We start from the raw sequence: 21,412 nt of genomic DNA, 5'->3' as shown, positions 1-21,412 counted from the left end.
ATGTGGTACACTGTTGCCACACAACTGCATCCCAGCTAGACTACTATTGTAGAATATGAGCTTTATAAAAATACAAAGATATATTACAGTGAAATAATCAAAGCTGTGAATTGATGTTGTCATTTGAAGATCGTAAGCTGAATTCTGCTGTTGTGCTGGTGCAAATCAAATTGAACTCCTTCATCATCTATACTTAGGTCAGAGGACAATACCTCAACCTGGATCTATTGAATTAGAGGAATATCAACATCAAGCAAACAAAAAGGCATTTTGCCTTTGCTGTTTCAACTCCATAATTTTACTGCAGCAATATGATTGGAGGTAAGCATTATCAGATTGCAGTAGATGGATTCAATTCATTGCCAACACAGTTGGAAAGCATTATCTGCAGTATGGCAGGGACAGGGAGGCTTGGTTAAAGATAGTCTCTCTCCCGATCCATTGATGCAGCATTGGGAAGGTGCGGTTTGTGCAGAGCCGCTGTCTATCTGGCTCTGGGGATGAGAGGAGTGGCTAGTGCAGCAAATAGTGGCATCTCTGAGGAGCTGGCTGAGTTTGTGCAGCATTTGCTGAAATCCCACAGCTACCGGTCTCTGAGCCAGCTTGTTTAAAGGTTGCCTCAGAGGGTCTGTGGAAGTGGTGATTATTTCTTAGGCAGGGCAGGCACATTCCTGTTAATGCCTTATTCCAACTGTTTGTCTCCACTGCACCTTTTCAGGAACGTGAGCCCTCCTCGTTTTTGACAGCTGTATTTAATGCAAAACACATGCATGAGAAATGTGTTTTCCAGTCTCCCTGGGCTGGCATTGTTCAGAAAGGAGAGCTTAGACTTCCCTAGAAACTGTTCAGATACGTTTTCAGACCCCTCTCTTCAGGTATTTAACTATAGAACAGTTTGTGACCTTCCCTGCCACAGATGTGTGCAGAATAAGATATGAATAATATCCATGTGTGTCCAAGAAACAACTCTCCCAGAGCCTTTGCATCCCTACATGATGCTAATACCAGTCAAGACGTTCTTAAATGGACTGGTGGTTCCAGCTACAGCAGATAAGCCTGCAGTAATGTGTACTTTGCATGGCACTCTTAAAGTGGGCCTTTGACATCTAGGGATCAGGAACAAGACCTAGCACCAAGTGTTGGCAAGCTGTGTTTCGAAAACCAAAGAACTCTTTTTCCCTAGCTGAATCAGTCGGTGGAAGAACATGTCCCAGCTGACCTTACATTTTCACCCTGGCCCTGTTCATTGTGCTTGGCTTAGCATTAATGGCCCTGAGTTCTGAGCACTAGTGTCTTTTCAAAACCTTTTAAGATAATCTTACTGTATCAGATTTGCTGAGCACAGAAGTGTAAAAGGACTTATTTTTCAAATAGCAGCTCCTGAAATAGGACTGACTGTAGGCAATGCTTGGGTTGCATTTGTTGATTTCCTATCCATGCCCAATTGCATCAAACCATGTAGCGAAAGATGCCAATTTCTTTCAAAACAGGAGCACACTATTTGCTTGTCCTCTTCAAAGATCAGCCTGGACATTTTTCTGTTTCCATTTTTCCCTTTGTCAAAAGGGACAGACTTTACCCATAGGAATGTCCATAGGGTAGCGAGGCACTGGCACAGGTTGCCTAGAGGGGTGGTGAATGCCCCATCCCTGGAGTGTCTAAAGGTGAGGCTGAACAGGGCTCTAAGCACCTGTCAGTGTCCCTATTCAGCGCAGGGAAGTTAAGCTGGATGGTCTTTAAGGATCCCTTCCAACTGAAGTGATTCTCTGAAGTAGTGTTCAAAGTACTTGTAGTAAAGAAAAAACAAATTCTGCTCTCAGTGTAGTTGCAGAATTCTGTCAAACCCAACTCCAAATAGCACTATATAAAGCAATTAGTTCAGTCACTGCTAAAGTTATTTTTGTCCTGGCTCATAGAGAACTTTGGGAATACAGAATTCAGAAATACTGCAGTATGATAATGATGAAGCTTTTGTTTTTTGACATTAAATTGAAAATTATTCTACCCTATGATTTCTACTTGCAGTAGATCTCAAAGACTGTAACTGAATCCCCAGTTTTTCTTTACACCAACTCTACATTGTTGCAAGGCTGTTGATTTCAATTATGTTCAAAATGTAACTTAAACTCTTGTTTGTCAGTCCCAATCTAGAACAGCTGTTCATAAAGAAAAATATTACTATGTGCCTTCAAAAGGAGCACATCCTGTTTTAAATGAATTGAAAAATATTTACCTTATGTGTGAACAGACCATTATGATAAAGAAAGTTACTCATTTCCATAAAATAGCATTATTTTCTCATGACAAGAGGGGCTCTGAATGTTTGCAACTATTACGAATCAGCCCTGGGGTTGATAATCAAACCCAAAAAATAGCTTTCTTGGTGCTTCAAACAACTCCACCCATCCCAATTGTTCCCCTTGTTACTACATGGATGAACCGCAGCACAGTTAATTTCTCATTACTGCAGACTTTAATCAAAAAGAAATCCAGGATTGTAGCAACGAGTCTTTAAAAACTGCTTTTTTTTTTTTTGCTTTTTTTTTTCCCCCTGTTGTTTATAGTAGCCTCTGTGAAACTTCTACTGTGAATCTACTTCCTTAACTAAATTATGCTTTCATCTAATCTGTTAGGCAAGCATGCTTCTTTGTTATTTTTGGGTGCCTCGGTGGCTGTCTAAATGGTGCGGAGGGGGGAAATGAGATTATTCAAATAATTCTGCTTTTATAAATTAATACATAAATCCAGTGCTTTTCAGCTTCAACTAATTCTAATTTCAAAGAGTACTTATTAAGTTCACAAATTGAATTTGTAAGTGAGAACCATTATCAAACTGAAGTCTAGAATATGCTGAGGCAAGAGGGGTTTCTGGTATACCTCTGCTAGGGAAAGCCTTCCGAAAAAGAGGTGAGTAGCAAGGAACCAAAACAAAGAAGCAGTGATTTTACATAGAATTTGGTAGGTCGCCTGTTGAATTTTTTTTGAAAACTGACTGTTTAGGGGCTGAGAACTCAGTCTGTAGCTCAGATTTGATCTACATTGATGTGAACACATCACACAGTTTATTAATTGACTCAGCGCATGAATTTACCTTAAAATGAACTTTTGTGCTTTTGTAAACTCTCTGTTTCCAGAAATTCTTAGTTTTTAGGGAGGCTTCCCTACAACTACACAAAAACAAGAGAAATTGAGTGCTGCCAAATACTGCCTGCATTGCTTTTTATTGACAGAAAATATTTTTATCTTAAAAAAGTGAGGGAACGACTATCTTTATCTTTGATGTAAAATATTTTCCCACAAGTATTTTCTGTCACCTTTTCCCCATATCTCTGGCATTACATATACATTAAGGAACTTAAAAGCTTAGAAGATATTTTCTTCTGTCGTGATTTACGTCCAAACAAGTTGCCCAGGGAACTCTTTCTCAAACAGAACACCTACTTCCAAGGGCAGTTATTTATATAAAAGCCCCCATAAAAGGTTGTGGAAAAGCTACAGGGTTTTTCCTGCATTCCTGTTTTGAGAGGGGCTATACTCAGCATAGCAGAGAGACATGCACAGTAACATCACTCCATTAATACTGCTACATCTGGGTACTTCATTTTGCACTGAATTTTATCAGTGGAGTCAAGATAAATAAAAGTCTTCCTAGGCAGCAAAAATCTTTAGCTTAAACTATATGAATATACGGTATATAAACATAAGCATAAAATCACAGAATCACCAGGGTTGGAAGAAACCTCTAAGATCTTCCAGTCATTCACCTACCACCAATATTTGCCCACTAAACCATGTCCCTCAGTACAGCTTCTAATCAGTTCCTGAACACCTCCAAGGTTGATGACTCAACCACCTCCCTGGGCAGCCTGTCCCAGTGCCCGACCACTCTCTTGGAGAAGAAAGATTTCCTAATGTCCAACCTGATCTTTTTTTACGTGTTGATTCTGGTTATGACGTTTCTTAAGTGGTTTTGAGGAGCGATTTCTTTTAAAAATCTGTTTCTAACTTGTAGTGGTAAATGGCATTTATGGAAAGCCTGTATCCATTGGTTTGGGCTTTTTACACCATGTTAGTAGACCTCCTCAGACATATTCTTAGGAGATGAATGAGCATCCTATCAAAAGCAATGAGAATTAGCATCTTTCATTAATCAGTGAGAGAGCAGGGAGTAGTCAGCTTATCCTGTTACTTCTTGAGGGGCATGGTTTAGTGGTCTGGTGGGGATGGGTTGATGGTTGGAATAGATGATCTTGGTGGTCTTTTCCAATCTTAGTGATTCTATGATTCTCTAGATCACCACTGGGCTACTTTATGAGACAGCCTTGGGCTATGGCCACTACTTCTCAAGCAATACGTTCTCTGAAGACTGAGAAATTTAGTTTCCAGGGCTGTCAATCAAGACTACACAGGGAGAATTATGGCTTTTAATAAATATGTTTGTCTGATTATTTCTAAATCTGGACAGGGCTGTGTTTTGGCAATTGTCTCGCTCCAATTTGTAGGAGGGAGGCAAGGTTCTTTGATATGTGTATACCCGGCGTGAGATTAAGAAGCAACGGTTCAAATGTTGGTCCAACCAGTTTATTAAAGACCTAGGTGTTTTTTTAGGGAGACGGGGAAGGGAAGGTAGGCGATAGGAAAAGTAGGAAATATAAGCAAGGAGTCTTTGCAGATAGCAAAAGAGATATAGTCACCACCGTGGGTCCAGCGAGGTACACAGTAGGTCCGTTGATCTCAGGAACTCGTCTGATCGCCGCGGGGGATGGGAGACAGCCAGGGAGCTCCGCAGCAAGCTGGTCCCGGGGGTTCTTCCGACAAAGTTTTCCCCTCAGGGAATTCTCCGTCAAAGGTGTCTTTGGGAGTTTGTCTCCAAAGTCCCCAGTTTAGCGAGGGTCTTTTATCCCCCATTTCGGTGGGGGTTCTTCTTCTTCTTAACAAACGCTTCTTTGTAAGAAGATTTAAAACTAACTTTTCTGACATTCCTGCCCCACAGATAAGCCAGCAAGGGTTGGAGGTCTCTGTTGCCAGACACAAGATTTACCACCTTCTGCAGGGGTCTGCTCCTCCCAGCAGCACCCCTGGAAAAGACTGCTTGTCTTGTTCCTGCTTATCTTTGCAGTCCTAAGCAGGGATGGCACGATAACACCCACCATTCACCCTCCTGGATAGTTAGCAGTTGCCTGTCAGAGTCTTATCATCAGAAAGGCCTCACGAAAGCAAACTTTGAGACAATAAAAGAAAAACAGTTCTGTCTTTCACACCACCCCGTGGCTCAAAGGTTGCTTGAAATTGATGCGCAAATGACCATTCACGGTGGTGAGGAAAGAAAAAAAAAAAGTAAGCATAAGGGAAAAGAGGGATAGGTGATATGAGGGAATTAAATGTTAACAATCATCATCATTCAATCAAAACCTTGATTGATAATGCACTAACTAAACATGAGGTTACATGTAAGGTCATAATTTTTTGAGTTGACATATACACACTGATTCCAGCTTTCATTTTAGACAATTCTATAAATGGAAATTTCAAAGCTAATGTATTATTACTTATCAACAACTATGAGGTGGCAAACCACCAAAAGAAGACAGAAGGAACACAATAGCGGTGAATGTGATAGGCAGTGCCTGCAGGGCGTCCCCTGCTTCAAAGTGCACTTTGCCTTTCTCACCCATCACAGATTCTCTCCTGTTTTAATTCTTGCTTAGAGATTGCAAGTTTTTTTTCACATGTGCTCCATATCCGCATGGCCAGTGCATGATACAGAGCCCAGGTGGAACACCTGCTCTTAAAAGGTAACAAACCACTATATTACATCTCTCTACAATACAAACTACTCAGAAAAGTTATTTAGAGCTACAGTTACTTATTCCTATTGTTTGTTACTTGCTTTACCCATAGCTTCCTTTCTTTATTTAATTGGTAAGCTTTTTCTTGTTGACCTACTCCTACTATTGTTACAAAAATCATCTAAGGGTAGTAATTCTTGATGCAGCACAGAGTGAGATGCACCCGTATCTACCAGAAAACAAACATCTTTACACTGCTATGTGCATGTTGCATTCAGTCCACTGGGGGCAAAACTCATCCTGGGATCTTCAGGTCCTGCTCTAGTGCAGCTGCTATTATTCTTCCCAATTCTTTCATTACAATCCCTCTTTCTATACAATTTCCAAGCTCCATCCACATACCCTCAATTATACTTCTGTATCATTAACAGTTCTTATACCATCAAAGCAGTTTGTCCCATTCCCTTCAGAACCCACAGATCAAACAACACAGTCCTTCAGTTTTCACAACACCCTTAGTACCATATAACTTTCCTTTAGCAATCCATACTTACATATACCATAAACATTTAAAAATCACAAAGACAGTGACAATAACCAATAGTATCAAATAAACAAGTAAAACAAATAAATAGGGGTATTTGTGTCAGCTGCTGTCCACTTGAGCATTTCCAAAGCAGTTCAATTACTGAGAGATATAAATACTAGTTTGGCAAGTTAGAGTACTGTTATAGTTTACCGAACTTTTCACAGAACAGTGTGTGGGATACCCCACAGTATAAACCATAAGAGGGATAATCCCAGAAACATACACATCTCTTATCAAAACTTAGACATTTTCCAACAACCATGTTTTGTATGGAACTCCTTGACTGATGTGACACTGAAAAACATCAGTGCAAAGGGTTTTAAAATAGATTTCATTTTTTACCACATCTAACAGATATTAGATAGGTCCCTTGGCTCATTTTCCAATTTGTTAGGAATTTGGAAACACTATGGAGGAGTTACATGCAAATCATAATCAGTTTGACAAAAAGGGGTAAAGGAAGGGATCAGAAGGAATGGTTATCACTATGTAGAAAGTACCAGAAAGTCAGGATGATCTGAAAAAACTCTGAACCAAATTGTGAAGTTTTAACAGATCCAAGGACTGATATCAATCACAATCCACAACAACAACAAACAAAAACATAATACTATTGCAACCAAAATATGTAACAACGAGTTATATCAGTATTCTAGCAAGATCACATCTTTAATTTTTCTGTCACAAAACACAAATGGTTAAAGTCAGCTATCAGTCATTCTGTATTCAGTAAAGGTCCCACGGGGATTTTCTGAAAAATAAAACAAGACAACAACTTGCCCTTTTGGGGCTTTGTTAATACAATTAAAAATGATGGTACAAACCAGTGAGAGTTAATTTTACATTTCTTTATCGGGGTGTCCTTAGCCTTCCAAGGATATTCGTTATAGGATTTCATTAAGGTTAGGGAAACTGGCCTCATGTTAGCTGAGTCAGTGGACACAGGCTGGCCAGGGAGATAATTGTTTGCCTAGCTTATCAACAACTGGATCATGACTCACAGGGGCCATTGGCAGGAGTGGTGAGGCATCGGGACAGAAGGTGTTAACAAACATCCACCCTTCACTGCCTTCCCCCCCCCCCCACCTCCCTCTCATCTGGGGGAGGGGGGTGAAAGCATCAGCTTTCCTTGAGCTTTTGTTCTGGCCACCAGTTAACTAATTTCTCTAACCTGACTGTGGATAATCCATTCATCAGGTCTCGTGGAACACCCTTTTGCCAGCCCAGTGTCCAGAGACGATTACGTTTATGATCAATATTTCGCCTACCCGTTCTTACTGGCAATGAGACCCTTCCAGTTCCACCGTGCTTTGGACTAGGTGGCCTAGGAGCAAGGGTGGTTGCTGCGAGCCTTACTTCCTCTGGTTCAGATATACTAGAAGAAGCCACAGGCCCATATTTCCTTTCATAATTAATCAACTCTTGGGCAACCTCCCCCCATGTCCATACTTTATATCCCGACTGCAAATGGCCTGAGGTGCCAGTTCCTTCTAATTCTGTCAGGGTTCTTTCTCCCTGAGGCATAGCTTGTATTTTTCCTTGTAGTTGTATACCTATAGGTTTCAGTGATTCTGGAAGCCCCCTGATTAAAGGAGTCATCCTTTCAGGATCCACAGGCATCATCATAGGTGATTCATGATGTGGCTGCAGCTTTCTATCATACATCATTTGCAGACAAGCAGCTTTTTGAACACTTTCAACCAATTGATCAGCTGTCCCATTAATGGCAAGAGGGTCTCCCCTTTCTAAAGGGTTAAGACCACCTGCCCAATAGGCAGCCCTTTGTGTTAGGGACCAGGGAGCACGGTTGTTACCAGTAGTTAAAAATACTCCTGGCCCCCAATAACCTTCAGCTTCCTTTTCGGTTAACATAATTTGGTCTCCACCAGTGAGACTAACCCTCCACACATATTCCGTCTCTGATTCCTTTGGAGAGCGGCTAAAATCCTTTTTCAGTTTTGCTAATTCAGTGGCAGAAAAAGGAATTTCTTTAACATTCATTTGAGGGTTCAGATCCTCACCGTTATCAAACGTATATTCGGTTTTTATCAAAGGACGCAATTGGGTTGGCGAGTCCTCTAATTTGCCAAGCCCTTCCTTTATTCCTTGTAGTTCCTTCTGAGGAAAAGTTTTTTCTTGAGGCAAATTATGGACAGCAGTATTGCTAGTAATCTTATATGTTAATAGTTCCTTAAAAGCCGTTTGCAACAAAACTGTATTATGTTGCTCTCTTTGTAATTGTTCCTCAAGGTTCACTATTTGATTCTGCAGAGTTTTTACCAATTCTTGCATTACTTTAACTGATTCCTGCAATGCTTGTATGGTTTGGGTTTCTGCCGAATGCTTTTCATCTCGGAACTCCATGGCAGCTTTTAAAGCAGCACCGAGTACCGCACAAATAAACGATTTTCCTTTCCCGGCTCGAGTATGAGCCTCATATTGTAAAACGCGAATGCGGTCGGTAACACTCTGCAAGTTATGCCAGTTTTGTCGTGCCCAATCCACCCCTGATAAAGAGGGCCGAGCACCATGCTTTTCTAAAAGGTCAAATAGCACATTTTCACTTTTCGTAGTGGCAATACTTTCACTCATTTCTCAATACCCTAAAAGATACACACTAAGGGAAGAAATAGTACACTTAACCCCTTACCCCTCCCTAGGGAGGCACGTACCTATCAAACAAATGCAAATGCTACAATCATTCCTCCTTTTCACAAAAGACAAAGAAGCCCAATCAACACTTACAAAGAAAGTGTAAACACCTAAATCGCTCCTGGCTACCCTGTCAGGCCAGAAAAACTTCAAGCTTAAAGCCACACAAGTTTCAAAACACTTCTAGGTTTCCCAGAAAGGAATAAACTTCTTGGAGAAGCACAAACGTCAAAAAATTACTTCCTCACTTCCCCAAGAGGCGCACACACAAAACTTTCGAATTCCAAAATACGTTACAAGTTACTTAAACCACAAAAATGCGAAATAGTCTTCCCGAGGAGGCTCACGCGTATAAAACAAAAGCAAATAGTCAAAATTAATTCATACGTCCCCGAGAGGTAAACACTTAAGCAGTAAAGTTTCAGAATATGGAGCGGTTTTTCTGGAGAGGTGCTCACATCTAAGTTACCAAAATTATCGGTCCTTGCAACTCCAGGAGGTACATACAGAAAAATTTTGGAGTTTTTGGAAGGACAACACTCTCACGGCGGGCATCCTGCCGACTACGCCAATAAAAATGTCTCGCTCCAATTTGTAGGAGGGAGGCAAGGTTCTTTGATATGTGTATACCCGGCGTGAGATTAAGAAGCAACGGTTCAAATGTTGGTCCAACCAGTTTATTAAAGACCTAGGTGTTTTTTTAGGGAGACGGGGAAGGGAAGGTAGGCGATAGGAAAAGTAGGAAATATAAGCAAGGAGTCTTTGCAGATAGCAAAAGAGATATAGTCACCACCGTGGGTCCAGCGAGGTACACAGTAGGTCCGTTGATCTCAGGAACTCGTCTGATCGCCGCGGGGGATGGGAGACAGCCAGGGAGCTCCGCAGCAAGCTGGTCCCGGGGGTTCTTCCGACAAAGTTTTCCCCTCAGGGAATTCTCCGTCAAAGGTGTCTTTGGGAGTTTGTCTCCAAAGTCCCCAGTTTAGCGAGGGTCTTTTATCCCCCATTTCGGTGGGGGTTCTTCTTCTTCTTAACAAACGCTTCTTTGTAAGAAGATTTAAAACTAACTTTTCTGACATTCCTGCCCCACAGATAAGCCAGCAAGGGTTGGAGGTCTCTGTTGCCAGACACAAGATTTACCACCTTCTGCAGGGGTCTGCTCCTCCCAGCAGCACCCCTGGAAAAGACTGCTTGTCTTGTTCCTGCTTATCTTTGCAGTCCTAAGCAGGGATGGCACGATAACACCCACCATTCACCCTCCTGGATAGTTAGCAGTTGCCTGTCAGAGTCTTATCATCAGAAAGGCCTCACGAAAGCAAACTTTGAGACAATAAAAGAAAAACAGTTCTGTCTTTCACAGCAATGGAGCAGGCAGTCGGCTGTGGGAAAAGTCTAGATTCTTGGGGTGATGAATCAGTGAGGAGAAGGAATGTGGGAAAGTGAATTAGTGTGAGCTTTATGGACCTTATCTGTAATAGGCACCCACCTGCCACTGCTTCTAGGCAAGCCATGATAAGTTGAATTCACAGCTATCTAGTGGAGAGGACAGCAAGAGTTCTGCCCATGGGAGGGAAGGCAGTTTCACACTCACTTTCATAAGACTTGTTTGTTATATAGATGGAGGAGTTTATTTCTGAGGCATATCAGAAACAACCCTGGTTGTTTTGTTGATGCCAAGAGCATTTTCCAGCTGCCTTTTTCACCTCGCCATTTTCAGCCATATTTTAGCCAGCAAGACAAAGGATAAATCAGGAGAGAAAAATTCAGGTATCAGCCACGACCGCCTGCTTTTGCTGTTTGTTTTGGACATCATTCATGCACTGTTCTCACAACAAACTTGAGTAGGGAGTTTCTTTTCAAACACTCTGTCACTCCTATGAAATAGTATTTTTCAGTACTAGGTGAAGTATTGGACTATCCAAGTATTGTAGTAAATATTTTATTCTAGCACCAGAAGAATCGTGTGGATCTGGCTAAATGCTTTTATTGATCACAAGAACTATTGAAATCATGCTGCAGTAATTTTCAGCCAAGTACTGGAAAATGGAGATAGCTGGATCAAACTAACCCAGGATCTGGGGAACTTCAATTTGGCAGCAGCAAAAAAGAAAGAAGAAAAAAAGAGGGGGGTGGGAGGGGTGGAATATCCCCTGTGCTTTTCGCCTCAGGTTGAGAGTCTGTGCAGAGCCCTACCAGGGTACTTCTGTTCTGATAGTCTGAAATATCCTATGGATTCTATTAAGTTTATCTTTACCATCAGAGGAAAGATGTACGACTGTAAAAATAAAGAGCTCCTTTCTGATTGCTATCATGAAAGGTTTTGCTTGCATTGTGAAGTGTAAGCAGGCATGCTTTTAATAGTTTTAAATCTGCGGATAGAGCTTATCAATAAACACACACTCATGGGAAAGCCATTCACTCCCCTTTTCATCTGGGGGCTGCGAGTTTCTCTTTTTATGGTATTGTTTATATCTGTTCTTAGATGCCAGTGCTCCTCCACATCTTCTCCGATATTTGTCAACCTGTAGAAAGTGCTCTGCAAAATCCTACACAGCCCAATCTGGACTGTAAGAAACCTTACTACCCTGAATGCTGCTCTAATTTGCAGAGCAGAGGCCTGTTCTCTTTGATTAAATAGGAGCTAACTTCACAAACAGCTCTCTGGCTGGGAAAGGAAACTGATGATTGTAGTATGTGTATTTTCTGATTTCAGAAGGTTTTGAGATGAGACTATTTGAAGGCTTTTAATGAAGTACTCTAACTATCGACAAGGGCAGCTTAGCATACCAAGGCTTTGATTTGAAACATCTTGTCCGTGACTTGAATGGAAGGAAACTATTCACACGTTGGTTATTTGGGAGTAGCCGCTCCTTCAGTGCTGCTCCAAGCCCCTGCTTTCAGCTTGAAGGCTCAGTTACATTCATCATGGTGCAAGTATGCAGTTAAGTGACAAAGTGCAGCCAGGGGGTTTTACCAGACCAAATGCAAAACAAAGTTGGGAGTAGAGCTCAAACACAGACCAAACTGGTTCTGATAGTATCCTGCAGATAGGAAGGCCTGTTAAACCCCTTCAGCTGCTTGCATCATCATTACTGCCATTCCACAGGCTAGACCTTTGGTCTTCATCCCACAGAATCCTAGAATTTCAGGGCTTGGTGGGGAGGGTCCCTCTCTCAACACAGGGGTTGCTATTCCTCATTATATTGCTTTTTCTGAGGCAGAATGGCTGCTTTTTCCACTGTGGCAATAGTTCATCTGGGAGCTGACAAGTTCGTTAACTGAGGTGGAGCACTGGGTACCCCTGATATCTTGCTGTCAGTGGTTCGAGTGAAGTAACATAGCATTCCTGGCAGAGGGTGGGAGAGGCAGCCTTCTGTGTGACATTGCACCCGCACCTCCCCACTGCCAGCAGTGCTACCCGGATAGGGTGACAGCCGCAGCATTCCAGCTGCGGTCCTGCCATGCCCCGCAGCCCTGCCCAGCAGTTGCTGTAATGCAGCCCATGGGATCTCACAGGACAATGAAATAAAACCAGTTCTCTGAAACGTGCTCACAAGTTTCTGTAGAAAATGGGCCTCTCCATTTTTAGCTAATGCTTCTCCGCAGCATAGTCAGAGCTGCTTACTGGTAATGCCTTGAGGAAGCTTCCCTAAGGAGCATGGTGCATGTGTATGGTTTATTTTCAGTTCCTTTCAGATTCTTACCTTCAACAAGCGTTGCCTGCAGGATAGTTTGTCTCACAGACAGCATTGTTTGCTTGAAAGTCTGTGACTGTTCCAATATATTGCCCAGGATGATGTTAATGGTGGGGATGAACAGCCATAGCCAAGGCCCTCATGCTTGGCATACCCTGCATATTCTTAGTTGCTGGGTGTTTGTTGTTGTTGTTGTTTATTGCTGTTTGTTTTTGATCTTTACATTAAACTTTGGCACATATATTTAAGGAAATTTGCAGCTGAATCCAGCCCATAGTGTTAAGGCAGATGCTCTTTGCCTTGCAGCTTGCAGACAGCAAATCTGCCATGTTTTCTTTTTAACAACAGCACTTGAAGGCTTTTAGCCTTCTTTAATGTAGCGTGAGGTCATCACTTCCATATGTAATTTGAGCTGTAGAAAAAAGCTCTGGGGGAAACAAGGAGAAATAGCAAAACATTTGAGGCCACTGCTGATACTCAGTAACTATTTTTGTGTTTGCACTTATCATTTGCAGAGTATTATTTAGCAGGAGGACTTTCAAATCATGGCTCATGGAGCCAATTGATGCAGCTTGGAGAACACAAAGATCTCCTTGTGGGTTCAGAGATCTGTAGTACAGCTGAGTTTGGAAAGTAGTGAATATAGTTTGTTAAGTGCCAAGAATTCATTTTCGTATTCAGAAAATGGTAGCCGAGATAGAAAAGATGTTTTTTTGTAGTAGATGTAACCTTGTAAAGGCTTTTAAAAAGTTTTAGGCTGTTTTTTTTAGTCGTGAGCTTAAATACTTGATGATGTTGCCTAGCTGAAATAACATTTTGATTAGTTGTTTGATCTACATTTATTCATCAGCCTTCAGTCTCCTGGGATATCCTTGGAAATCCAAAGAACCCAGTGGAAGATGTGTGCATTAATTAAGTAACCCATCAAAACAATTGAGACTATGGATTGGGATAGATAAAAGGTAGAATTGGGTATGGAAAACACTGAGGAAACCAAAGAAAAAGTGAAATATTTGAATGCTGCCTTTTTGCCTGTTACCTCAAAGTGAAGATTTTCTCTTAGCAAACTGAAGTCAGCTGAACTTACCTATCAGAAAATGTGCTCTTGAGAGGCCAAGTTAAATGCCAAGCATGTGCATAGCATTCCTGTTATCAAGTGCTTTTCTGAGCTGGGAGCTAGAATTTTAAATATTCTAATTATTCTAAATATTTTCTATTCCAAATATGAGAAGTGAATCAGATGGGGCTGTGAGGCTCTGAGGGAAGAAAAGGAATCCAAGCAATTGTGATACCTGAAGGAGAGAGAGAGAGAATGAGCCATGGAAAAAGATTTGGGCACAGTCCTTGTTTCGAGAAAAGCATTCCATTTAGAAAACAGGAGATATTCTGGATTAATACAGCCCTTTGCCAGTGTCTAAGAATGAGTCCTGTAACTGACTCTGGACTCAAGGCTGTTATTTCCAACAAGCCAGGTCAACACTGGACAAATGGAAAGGTTTGTGTTTTACCACAGCTAAGAAATGGTAGTTAGTATACACCATATCCTAGTAGAAAAAAGGCACAGTTTTGTGTCTTTTGTATATTAACAAAGAATAATAAATGAGTGAGCAAAGCATAAACATGTCTCGTATGTTTACCACAGCTCAGGTTTCTGTCTATTAAGAGAAACCCGGCATTGAAGCAAAGTTGGATAATTCATGCCAGTCAGTACATAGGAAAAGGAAACCTCTTCTCCTGGATCAGGACCTTACCTGAGAATGAGCAGTACTTAATCTATGTTAAAAATGTGCGCACTGCATCGATTGCTCAAATCTTCTCCGATTTCCCCCACCTATGATAAAATCCCAGGGAAAACAAGACAACAGCAGCATTTTAGTTTCTTCCCACAAAAATAAATAAAGTAAAACAAAACAAAGCCACTTTTGGCAGGAAATCTAATGCCAAAGGGGTAGATGCAAAGAAAATCTGCATATCTAAAAATAAGAGCAGACTACTTCAATTCGCTGAATTTGTATGCAAAGATAACTGTATTATGAAACCTTAAGAAGAGCAGAGAAGGGAATATAATCTGCAAGCATTCAATCCAGAATGAACAGCAAAACAGTTTAGTTTCTTTCTTCTTTTTGTTTTTCATCAACACATCTGTTATTATCATTTGCTGTTGTACTGTTAATCTGATTTTAAGGCATTCGGATTATGATAAGTTCACATGCCGTTATCCCAGTTGAGGATAGGTTACTGTTTAGTTTATGCAATACATTAACACACAGTTTTGCTTGAATTAGATTACACTGTCATACTTTAAATTGATAGCAATATCTCGCATGTGTTTTTGGAAACACCCACAGAATTCATACACCAAAAGAAATAGAGCTGGTTTTACATTTATGCGGTTTTATCCCAAACAATCCAGCTGGATTGCTAGATTATATATATACGTACATATACATATATATGTATTTAATGTGTTTAAAAAAGCAAACACAATTTTCAGTCATATGATATGAAAACGTCCCATTCTATGTAACTCCTACTGCTTGCTTTCAAAAAATTCCCTTGTTCTGAAGTCAGTTCACTGGCTATTAGAAGCAGTCACTGATGTAAATTCCATCTTGTTTACGAAAACATTCTGAACAAAGCATTGATTGTCCAGGATTTATAAAAAAAAAACAACCCTCAAACCTATAAAACATTGGCATCACTACTATTTGGGGCATGAGAATGACATGCATATAAATCATAGTTTACTGGCACAATCTTATATACACAGAAAGAAGGCTTTGCTGAAAATGGAATTCATTGATGTACTGTAATTCCCCTCTTCTACAGATCTGCTTTTAAGGAAAAAAGTCTGGAGCAAGTCATTGGCCTACTGGGTATGATGTAGATTGACAATGGTGGGCGGGGAGAATGAATATATAAGAAGGCAGAGTCGGGTGGAATCACAGGGTGAGTGAGAGAGGCCTTTTACGCTCACAAATTTGCTCAGGATGTTTCTAATGACATTTGATGTTTTGTCAAGCCTTGATCCCTAGTAAGGACGAGGAAAACGACCACCTGTCAGTAAGTGTCTAAGCAAGTGAAGCCACCCGTGTGCTTCACATAGTGCTGCTTTGCCTGTTAAATGGCTGATGAAAAATAAGAAACATCTCTCCTGATCTAGGCATAGATGAGATAGCATCTAGGCCAAGTCCACCTTTCCACATCCATGCTAAACGAGACTTGGCAGAGTCATTTGTTGTTTTAAAATGTAATCCTGATGGGAAGTAAGTGTTCAAGTTTTACTGTGGGAAGTGATGTAATTATCCTGGGGTTATGAGTAGTCCATTCTTAGCAACAAGAGGATTTTGAAGCCATTGGCAGCCTAATCATTGTGAGTATTCTTTGTTTAAATTAACTGGTTTTAAAAGTTTTACTTCTGTTAGAACCTGTAGGATATACCCTACTGGATGGTGAGATAAATCAGATGTGCAAATTGTGCAGGACCATTCAAATCCCAAGTAAGGAGAACCCCACAGTTGCAGTGCCCTAATTTTAAACAAATAAAACATCACTGGAGTAAAACAAGAGAAACAGCAGTGAACCAGTCCAAGAATCCTTCCAGATAATTCTTTCCTTTTATTTTTCCAGTAGCAAACTCGTTGGCAGCCACCAGGGATTGATGCAGAATTAGCCTTAAAGTGCTTCACTGAAGAGCAAATATTCTAGCAACCCAACCACTATTCTGTTAAGTCATTCTAATGGACTTCAAAGCTTGTGGGTGGGATTTTCCCAAGTGAACAATATGGCAATGCCACAAGTCTAAGTCCCTACTATTTCTTGGAATTTTAGTAACAGCCATAAAATTTGCTGTTGGCACCTGAATCTTTAGAAGCACTAAACAAATTAAACAATAAAACCTCAGTCCTCCAGGTCTTCTCCCCACATGATACTTATTAATGTGGTGAAGAATTTCATGAATTAATTCCAGAATTTTAAACAGAAATGTCTAAAAGCAGGTTTCTGGATACACATTTAAACAGTCATCTTCTAATTTTGTTCAGCTTATGAAAACTGCATATACCAGAGCTTTTGAAAAAATCAATCCAATGTCTGGAGGTATTTAATCTGAATTGTGGCCCACAGTAAGGCCATTTTTCTAAGTTGATCCTAGTTCTTTGTAGCTAAATTATCACAGGACAGATAGTTATAATGATTTAAATTTATGTGCATATGGGTAAGGTGTCCTCACTTCAGACATGTTTGGAAACTTGGCCTCAGACTGACATGGGACATTCCCATTGGAAGCACAATATTCATCTTAATGAAGTAGTCCACCACTGATTACACGGCAAAGATCTTTATGAACTTGCCAACACTGAGAAATTTTCATATGCAAAAAAGATAACGAAAAAATAAATGCAGGATATCAGTAAAATATGAAAACAAGCTATCAAAATCACGGCCATTTTAACAAGAGCTTAGCAACTTGTAGAGTGCATGTGTACTTGAGACATGCAAGCTTGTCTGCACATACAGGATGCAATATCCACAGTAAGAAATATTATTTTCCAGCCCAATAATTCTTCGCTTAAAGCAGACAATGAAAGAGTCATGCAGTGTTTCTTGTGGCTGTCTTCTCTAGATTTTAAGCATATTTTTAAGCCAGGGGATATGTTTAGGCAAGCTGAAAGTATGTATGATAATGACAGTTGCAGAATTGGACCCGAGAGAGAGAGAGCCCAATGCCTTGAAAGTAACGTATCACGAGGACAGAAAGGAGGTATAATCATCAGGACAAGAATTTCTTTATGTATGTAGAATATCCTGCACATTAGGGAGTGTTCAGCTCAGCCACACTGTCAGCTACTGGGTAAGCTTGAATTGCTAAAAATGATGATAAATCCATTCTAGTTTCATTCTTTGTTGCACAACTTCAGGCATTTCAAAACAGTCCTACATTCAAACAGCCTGTCTCCTTTACCCCATCCCTCTCTGCCCTGGAAACTTTTAATACCCATGAAAAGAGTCTGTATAACAATCAAAAATTCATGATGCTTACTCCCTGAAAACCACTTTGGAAAGATCAGCTTGATGAGATAACGAATTTGAACAAAAGCAGCCCTTTCTACAGTCAGCCATGCATGTTTTCCAGGTGTGCTGCTCAGGGGTTGGCTTGGCAGCTCTTTGCTCTCTGCTTTGCGCAGCTCATATCAACTCCAACAACCTGTGTGCTGTTTTCAGGTTCTGGACGACAGCTGAGACCAGCAGAACCTCCGGGAGATGCTGATGCTGATGCAGAAGATGAAGATTCTGTGAGTTTTTTGGGGTTTTTTAATCCCCAAACCTAGCAAATTATGGCTGCTGGAATCCTGTTTCTTTAAAGCTTTATCTAGCTTAGATTTCCCATAGACTGACTCCACAAGGAAGTATGCTGAGAGTTTGTCAGCCAAGTTCCTTCTGGGACTCCTATATGGTTTCCTTGTTTATAGAGGGTTATAAAGTTTGAAGTTACATGATGCAGAGTTTAACTATGCAAATGAAGTTTGCATAAGGATGGTCTTTTTTTAATTGTTACTAATTGATCTGTTCATACTTTCAGTCTGTCCAGCCCAGAGATGCATATAATTCATAAAGAAAATCAAAGACATTCTACCAGCTCTTCTGTCAATAGGTGCCATTTTTTTCCACATGGAGGAATTCAATGACATGCCTTCTCTGATGTTGTGGGCCAACATAATGAAACAGGAGGCATCAGGGCATCCCTCATTTTGTTGACCAAAGAGTTACGCTTACACAGAAGGAGATGAGAAAATCTCTCCTAAATAAAATGTGTCACTGTTTAATGGTGGATGTGTCTTTCCCATCCCTCATTTCTTTCCTGCAGGTTAATGACGTGGCAGTAGAAGACATACGTCCAAGGCCACAGGGATCCTCACCCGTTTATGAATATTCCGTAGGAGAAGAATACTTAAAGGTAAGGATACTGAGTTTTTATGCAGTTATGGCTGTATTGAATCAATTCAAAGGGCTTTAGCTCCTACAGCTAGATCAGACTCCTATGTCATATGCATGATGTAGCTGCAGCTGTATTGTCTTCCTACCCTCACCAAAATCCAGGCCAAGTTCACTGATGTTGCACTAGATTTGTAGTTGGTCATATTTTTATTTCTCAGCAAAAAATACAATTGACTGTGTTCTTTAAGGAATCTGTGACAGAAAGCATCAAGAAATTGCAATGTTTTCTATAATTAAGATATTCAACTGGCTTGAATCTAGTGTATATTTCAGAATTACATGTATCTATTAATCTTTAGAGAGTAAAGATTTAATTATTGCAGTCATGTTAAGTAGGCAACATTTCAAAATTGATGCTGGAAGTCAAATGAAAAACATGCATAATATTCATAAAGGTGAAAGCATGAGAAATGTGTTGTATGAGAAGAACTCTCAGTGTCTTAATACAGATGGTCTCCAGCATTCATTTCCCTCAAAGGCATCTAACTTATTGCTGGGGATAATATAGTTAAATCATTAACATTGCACAATGTACTGGTAGACTCCTGTTTTGCCTCTTTGCCAATTTAGTCAGCCTCAATTCTTGGTCTAAACCAGGCTTTATAAGTGAGGCAGGGCTTTTGTTGTATGTTGTGACAGTACAACTTTTGAACACCAAATAACTGAAATTTATGTTTCAGCTGCAAGAAGAAAACAAAAAGTATACTACTGACAAATCAAAACAGAGTCATCCACAGGTCAGTCTATAAGCACTCAACTGTTTTATGTATGTGATTTGAAAAAAAAAGTCTGTTACAACTCACAGATGTTGATGGGTGAACAGAAAGAAAAAATGGGTAAGGAATAACTTGAGACTTGTTTTGGCCAAGAACTTAACAAGTTGTTCAGATTTGGCACAGGTATGTGCATTTAATTCCTAGTTTGGGGTCCTTCTGTAACTCTTCTGAACACTTTTCAGTCTTCTCTGATTTGAGTACAGCACAGCACTAGCTCTTATTCTAACCAATTAACTTCAGTTCAGGTGCCTAGCATCTTCACAGAAAATACAGTCTTTCAGCCCTGAGAAAATCCATATGTTTCACATTTAAAAATTATAATCTACTTTGCCTGTGGCTCCAATGCAGCACGGCCTAACACAAGTGCTTAATTTAATTTAGAACACCCACACCAAACACGTGCATTCTCTGCTCTAAATATACTTTCTTGAGCTACTGAAAATATACTTGAGGACAGTAATTGTATGATCTCAAACACTTTGATGCAAATTAATACTTTTAAATTCACATCTTTTTCTACACCAAGGAGACAATGGAAGTGACCCTGAAAACAGAAGCGGAAGCTGGTGCTAGTGGTTTTAGCGTGGCTGGTGGAGGAAATGAAGGAATATTTATTAAAAAAGTACTTAAGGAATCTCCTGCTTCAAGAGTGTTTAGCCTGAGAGAAGGTAAAGCCTGATTTTCTGATATTTTTCAGTCTTAGAATAATGAGGCATGCAGCTGTGTTTGCCTATGGATGCCTTCAGATCTGTTATCTCTTTGGATAACTGAAATAATAAATGCCAAACCAGCTAATAATATAACATTTCCTTATTAATAGTTCTAAAATCAGTTTCTCCAATGTGAATTGTTTTATATACTGTAAAAAAAGTCTTATTTTTACTCAAATGGTGAAAAGAATACACAGAAAATAGTATATACATAATTAAAATGAAAAGATCAACTTATTATTCCATTCACAAAGAACCTGCCTTTGATTCTTCTGCAAAATACTATGCAACAAAACTACAATAAATCATGACTTAATTGAGAACAAAACTCCAAATTCTAAATAGTGAAAAATATAAGAAAATAACATTACTGTCAGGGTGATCAGATCCTGAGGCAGGTTGCCCAGAGAAGTTGTGGAGTCACCATGCTTAGAAGTATTCAAAACCTGACAGACCTGAGCAACATGCAGTACCTGACAAGCTCAAAGTAATACCCTGTCCAAAGCAGAGCAGTTTGACTATATGATTTACTGTTTGGTGACTGTGAACACAATTTGGAATTTTAAAGGAATGGCAGGTGTTGATTCTTTTATTTTGTTTGTGAACATGCACACAACAGATTTTTAAGAATCACAGGAAGATTCAAACTAACTGAAATGATATCCATCTGATTCCTCTTGCAGGTGATCAGCTTCTAAGTGCTACCATATTTTTTGATAATATCAAATATGAAGATGCACTCAAGATTCTTCAATATTCAGAGCCATACAAAGTCCAATTCAGCCTGAAAAGAAAAATTGCTGGGAAAGAAGAGCTAGAACATTTCCACTCTACAGCTCAGTACAAAAAGGTAATGATTGAGTCAGGTCATTACTTTTCTTGCTTACAAAGTTTGGATAACACTATACTGACATGCTACGTGGAAATAGAATAGAAAATACATTCACCTGTCTTCTGAGGACATACCCATGTGTTTAAACTTTATAAAATTAATGTCTACTAGCATAAAAACCACAGTCTTGATGTGAAGTGGTGAGTCAGCACTGGTATTGTTGTCAAGTCCACCGACAAAATGAGTGCAGATAAACTGTACTACTAACATTCTATATTCTTAAAAAATGTGAAGTAACAGTAAATATTTTATTCAAAATTACTGTGAGGAAATGATTATTAAGTATATGTATAACCCCTGATATATACATACATA

General features: G+C 39.9%; 1 protein-coding gene across 5 annotated transcripts in view; it reads left to right on the top strand.

The window, feature by feature from the left end:
- AHNAK2 (AHNAK nucleoprotein 2) overlaps positions 1-21,412 on the top strand; it is a 68,529-nt gene that overhangs the window by 20,559 nt on the left and 26,558 nt on the right. For 3 of the 5 annotated variants that reach the window (XM_085547793.1, XM_085547788.1, XM_085547792.1), the window contains exons 2-6: positions 17,946-18,016; positions 18,589-18,678; positions 19,400-19,456; positions 20,022-20,163; positions 20,889-21,055. In XM_085547793.1, coding sequence (XP_085403919.1) covers positions 17,946-18,016; positions 18,589-18,678; positions 19,400-19,456; positions 20,022-20,163; positions 20,889-21,055 — 527 coding nt within the window. Of the gene's footprint in view, positions 1-197; positions 322-17,945; positions 18,017-18,588; positions 18,679-19,399; positions 19,457-20,021; positions 20,164-20,888; positions 21,056-21,412 lie in introns of all 5 variants that reach the window. The other 2 variants (XM_085547791.1, XM_085547789.1) reach the window with 1 other exon arrangement.

Source organism: Coturnix japonica, chromosome 5 (assembly GCF_054131305.1).
Source record: "Coturnix japonica strain WE chromosome 5, WE-NBRP24, whole genome shotgun sequence".
Lineage (NCBI taxonomy): Eukaryota > Metazoa > Chordata > Aves > Galliformes > Phasianidae > Coturnix > Coturnix japonica.
Note: the sequence above shows the minus strand (reverse complement) of the source record. Positions and strands in the feature narration are given on the sequence as shown.